The sequence below is a fragment of the Choloepus didactylus genome, chromosome 14, assembly GCF_015220235.1.
Source record: "Choloepus didactylus isolate mChoDid1 chromosome 14, mChoDid1.pri, whole genome shotgun sequence".
Classification (NCBI taxonomy): Eukaryota; Metazoa; Chordata; class Mammalia; order Pilosa; family Megalonychidae; genus Choloepus; species Choloepus didactylus.
In genome coordinates this window covers 21,085,894-21,091,893 of record NC_051320.1, presented here as the reverse complement: position 1 = coordinate 21,091,893, position 6,000 = coordinate 21,085,894, and the positions used below count along the sequence as shown (strand labels likewise).

The 6,000-nt window shown below is 41.7% G+C and overlaps 1 protein-coding gene across 1 annotated transcript in view; it reads left to right on the top strand.

The window, feature by feature from the left end:
- The first annotated feature begins 722 nt into the window (after window positions 1-722).
- Window positions 723-6,000, top strand: part of LOC119509066 (cytochrome P450 7B1) — a 187,788-nt gene continuing 182,510 nt past the window's right edge. The window contains exon 1 of the mRNA XM_037802900.1: window positions 723-1,335. Coding sequence (XP_037658828.1) covers window positions 1,223-1,335 — 113 coding nt within the window. The 5' untranslated portion in view covers window positions 723-1,222. The remainder of the gene's footprint in view (window positions 1,336-6,000) is intronic.

Sequence of the window (6,000 nt, the reverse complement as noted above, 5' to 3'; positions counted from 1 at the left end):
CCACAAAGGCGACTGGGAACCACTGAGAGTTTTGAACAGGGCAAAAGCAGAAGTCAGTGTTTTAGGGAGGCTGCAAAGGGTATGATGGACTGCAAGGGTCAAAGAGCAGTCAGAGGCAGGAAAACCAGTTTGGAGGTTGTTGTAATAGCCAGAGTTGCATGGGGCTGGAGATAAAGTGCTTAAATAGAGAGAACAGAGAGTTCTTGGAATAAACTGGTTAGAACACAGACTTCTTGGTTAGGCTTTATTAGTTGTTTATCAATTTAGTGAACCCGGGCAAGTTACTTAACCTGAAACATCTTACATCTCTGCAAAATGCTGCTAAAACCTTTATCAGTTTGGTGTGGAGAGTAAATAATCTTGCGTTAAGGCACCCCGTGCACAGTCAGTACTCAATGATGTTTTAAAAGTTCCTTCTTTACTACGCACCTCCCTTTTCCATTATGCTTTCCTAGTACTACCTGTGCGCCTTGTAACACGTCTGTTTTGGCCTTTACAGGCTGTTCTGCAATCCCTTATTTACTTGTGTGTCCCTGTTCCTGCAGTGTGCGCCTCATCAGGGCTCTTGGGGGGAGTCACAGCCCACGTCTCTGTATCCCCAGCGACTGGGGACATGCCTTGGCACAAAACAGCCCCTCAAGGAAAGCGTGTGAGCAAACAGGATGCAGCAGGTCCGCGACAGCACATTCCGCAGGTACCTACTGTCCTGCCCAACTATGGGTCGTGCGCCCAGAGCGCTGCGGGCACAGTCCCAACCCTCGTCGACCGTCAGTAAGTCCCTCCTTCCGCGGCGCGCGGTCTAAGGGATGACGAACCCAAGAGACTCGCTCCCAACACGAAGCCGAAATCCCCCTCCTCCAGGCCTTGTTCTGGGGAAATCCTAGCCCCTTCCCCCACTTCTTTGGCCCTTCTTCCTGCCCGGGAGGAGCACGGCCGCCGAGCGGCGAGGAGCACGCGGTTGGCGAGCGCTGCGGAGTAGGGCAGTCCCCGAACTTTCTCTCTCGGCCTCGGGGGCCCGCGGTGGCTTTCCCGGCAGCGCAGCGGGCAGACCTGCTCTCTCGGGCCCGGGACCGACTCTGGGCCGCACGCGGCCGAGACGAGACTCCGCGGGCTGCAGCCGCGCCCCCGAGCGCGCCGCGTGGAGGGAGACCCCCCCCCCTGCCCCCGAGCAGTTCCCCGCGGCCTCGCGCGCCTCGGACAGCAGGAGTCGTGAGCGCGGAGCATGGCCGGCTTCTCGCTCGACCCGCTGCGGTCGCGGCCTCTGGGTCTCCCCGACCTGGTCCTCGCCGCGGTGCTGCTGCTCCTGGCCCTGTACCTGCGCGCCCGGAGGACCAGGTAAGCGCCGGCGGCCCGAGCGCGCGGGCTCGCGGTCGGGCCACGCATGCGCCCCCGCCGCGCGGATCGCGCGTGACCCGTTTGGCGAAGGGACCCCCTCCATGATTCACAGTGCGTGTTGTCAGAACTTGCTGCAGGGCACTGGCGTCCTTTTATGGAGTCGTGTGTAATAACAAAGGCTTGTTCTGCCTCTTTTCCGTACATACTTATGCATGTGAAAGCCTTGGGACTGAATTCGATTTGCTGCTCTAGCATAGATGTGGATGCGCCCTAGGCTTGCAGTTTGCTTTATGCCTCCACCATGCATGGCCTCTGTGCAGCCACATCTTTGTGCCTTGTTTCTGCGAGTTGATGCTTTACGGTCTGGGATTCACACAGCATTTAGGGAGGGGAATTTGCTTACATTTAGTTCAGGTAGAAGAGGAACTTTCCAAGAAAATGCCAGCGATGGTATGGAGAATAACTTGAGTGCTTCTCTGTGCCTCAGTTTACCTTATTAGGCCTCATCTGGAAAAATAAAAAAACAGTACTTACCGCATAGAGTTTTTGTGACGACTTAATGAGTTGATAGTGAGTATCTTATGCGTTTGCTATTATTATTTTTATTATTGGGACAAATGAATAGCAATAGCAAAACGCAGAGGTGCGAAACTTATATAACTGATTTGAAATGTGGAAGTAGAAACAGAGAAGTTCAAATTAAATCATTCACTTTTTATTTACTTTATTTTCCCATTCTTTCTGGGCCATTTTTTCATACTACCTTCTTCATGCCTTTTGAAAAAGAAGTAGATAAGTTTTATTGGGTCATTGCCACTTTGTAATTAAATCTCAAACACATGTATGTATGCGTGTATATATAAAGTATATGTGTATGTATATGTGTGTAATATATATAGTTGCTCAGTAGTTTTGGAGAAAATATCACCATCGCACAGCATACACATAGCTGTGGATGTTTCTAGAGTGCCCTTGGATGAACACTCTGGAAGGTAGTTTTTGCTTCTCTTCCCACGTGAGTTTTTAGAGGTCTTCCTGGAATGGGCCATGTCCTCTCTTAGGCTGCCTTTTCCAGTGGCTGTGCTCTTGCTTTAGAGGCTAAGTGAGGATTTAGCACATTTTAACTTCAATAGTGATTATTTGATTCATGTGGCTTCTACCTTTGCTATCCGTCGTTACAGTCAAGGCTGGTTAAGATGCACTTTTAGATGGGCCTTGATGGAGAGGCAGTAGACAAGGGGGCCATTTGTTCTGTTCCCACTTGACATGCATGGCAGGGCCACATAAGCTGACCAGGACATCCTGGATATCATTGAAGGTTATTGGGGTGAGAATGGGGAACTTGACATAGGCAGCTGGGAAGGCAAAAGGGCAAGGTAGGCTTTCTTACCCTGAGACTATCTGTATCACTAAAAATTATTTTGCTGAGGTAGCTATGCATTCAATTGCAAACTCCTTCCACCCAGGAAAATTCTAGTTAGTGCTCCAAATTTACAGAACATTCTGTTTCCGATTTTCCAAATTTCCAGAGAAATTTGATTGTACTCTATTTCAGTGTACAAAAGACAGCTTCATTTGTTCCAGGACAAGAGAGTTGTGTTTTTTATTGTCACTATTTCTTGTATTTGGGCAGTTCACTCAAGATAGATAATTCTATAACCATATGGGACCACCTCTAAGTGGGAAACTCTTAGAGGTTAAGAGCTCCTTATATATAGATATCTCTTTGTAGTTTTTAATGTATTGGAATAGCTAGAGGGAAATACCTGAAACTGTTGAACTGCAACCCAGTAGCCTTGATTCTTGAAGACGATTGCATAACTAAGTAGCTTACATGGTGTGACTGTGTGATTGTGAAAACCTTGTGGCTCACACTCCCTTTACCCAGTGGTGAACAAATGAGTAGAAAATGGGGACAAAAATTAAATGAATAATGGGGGGGGGGATAGATGGAATGGGATGTTTGGGGTGTTCTTTTTTACTTTAATTTTTATTATTATTTTTTTTTGAGTAACCAAAATGTTCAAAAATTGATTGTGGGGATGAATGCACAACTACGTGATGGTACTGTGAACAATTTATTGTGCACTTTGGATGATTGTAAGATATGTGAATATATCTTAATAAACAAATAAAAAAACAGTTCCTTATATATTCTTATAGATGCTTTTTGATGTTTACACTAATATGAAGGAATTTATGTTAATAAAAGTCATGGGATAATACCCTACATTCTTTGTTGCAACTTGTTTTTTCCACTTGACAATACATTTTAGACACCTTTCTATGTCAACTTGTAGAAATCATAATTTGTAATCATTGTGTAGTATGTACATCATCCACACACAAATACACATACATAAATGTGGATATATTTAGGCTTTTGTGGAAATATTTATGTAGGATGGTAGAATTGTTATCAAAATTTATATGTGCTTTAAATTTTAGTAGATGTTGATAAATAAACTACTCTAAGTCACAATTTATGTTAATACTAACGATCTATGCAAGTGCCAGTTTCTCCACACCCTGCCAATACTGGTATTGTAAATCATTTAAATTTTGTCAATTTGATACATAAAGAAAATACAGCTTCATTTGTATCCCACTTTTCATTTATTTACTTTTGAAGGAGTTTGAGTATCTTTAAAGGAAATAATTGGACCTCTTTTTTTTTTATCATTAATGGCTCTTTTATGATAGGAATTTTCACACTTTTATGCTTGCTGCAATTATTTTCACTATTATTATTTGTATTTGTTTAAGAGCTTCTGGATATGCTTCCTTGCTTAAAAAGCCCTTCAGTTCCCCAACATTCTCAAAATACTCACCACCGTTTTCCATCATCACTCCCATATACGTATCTACATATATTACATATGTATTCTCACTCCATCTTCATCCTTTGAACAATTATGTCTGACAAATTTGTAATATAATATAGAAATGGATTTTTTCATAATAAAAAAATTGGTAAAGTTTAAAGAAAAGTTACAAAACAGTTTAGAGGTCATTTGTTACTTTTGGTCCCTTTCATCTATTCCGTATCTTTTGGCAGCAGGATTTTGACTTCCTTTTGTGAAATTGTCTTTTCCCCTGTTGAATACGATTATATAGTTTAGTTTTTCTCAAGTCAAACTTAGTAGTAGATTGCTGGATCCTATAAAAAAATGTTTATACCCACAACCACTTTAAAAATTGCCATTTTTTAAAGTAATTATACCATTTTTACACTTCCACCAGCAATATATGAGAGTTCCAGTTGCACTACATTCTCACTGATATTTGATGTTGCCAGTCTATTGGGTGGAAACACTGTCTTCCTAGGCTCTAGATTTCGTTGTCTTCCTCTGAAGAGTTTTGATTTTTGTTTCAACATGCAGATTTATTTCTGGCTGATTATCTTGAACTTGTAGAAGCTTAATTTTATCCTTTTTTCAGGGTGGATCTATGGAAAGCTTGAAGTATTTATGAAGGCTCTCCACCTTCGTAGGATTCAAACCCCAAACTTTCTTCCCATTGGTGGGCAGCAGCTGAAATCTGTACAATTTTTACAGTCTTCCAGCTGATGTCTTCCACTTGAAGTCTCCCCTGCATATACGTAATTCCAGGGTTGGCCAAGAATTTGAGGGGTGTTTTCATGCAGATTTTTGGTGTGCCTCATGCTATGGATTCTTCCTCTTCTTGATTTCATTCCTCAATTTCCAGCTACTCCTGTTGTCCCCAATACACTAACAGGAGAGAGCCCTCAGAAAATGGCTCCTAGCCTGTATCTTATTCAGTGGGTCTGTTCTTTCAGAGGTTGAGTCCCTTCTAGTATCCACCTTCTTTTGCTTGTTCTTTGGTGCATTTAAATAATTTTTTCTTAAATTTCGTATTTGGTTATTTGTGGAGGTATTAGTCTAAGTCAAGCTACTCTGCCATTTCTGGAACCAGAAGTTTATATCAGACCTTTAGCAGTGGTTACATCTATTTTGTTTGAAGAGTTTTATTTTTGTTTTTATGCCTCTGTGTATTTTTAAAATGCTGCCAATAAATATGTATTTCTTTTATAATACAGAAAGATTTTTAAAATTTAAAATAAAAATTTTAGATATTCTTTTTGCTTTTAATCCTTGTTTCCCTTGGCAGGACTAGCATCATCGGCAGGGAGAAATGATGGGCTCCTGACTTGGAAGATATTCAGATGGTTCTAGGAAACCCAGCTCATTCCCATCCAGTCATTAGGGATATATGTTTTTGTTCAATAGTTAGACAAAAATGTTTTCAAATATCTCTATAAGTTTGCTAATAATAGACTTAACTATAGATACCGGTTTTTCAAATTAATGTAGATGAAAACATTAATCAAAACAGTGTCTACGTAGCAAAAGACCTGAAAACAAACAGATCTTTGTATTTTTCTCCTACCTTCCCAACTCTCCCTGCCTGTGACAAAAATTAGTCCTAAATAAATAATTTAAAACTGTATAAGGATGTCAGTATACAGAGGAGTGGCAGCTAAGTAGTCCCCCTGGAACAACTAAAAAAAACCAGAAACAACTAGTAAATAATCTGGAATAACTGCAGGGGGACAAACGTGACCGTCCACTTATCATACACTAACCTGAATTGGGAGGAATGCCTGAGATCACAGCATAAAATCTGTTAAGTACAAACTGCAGA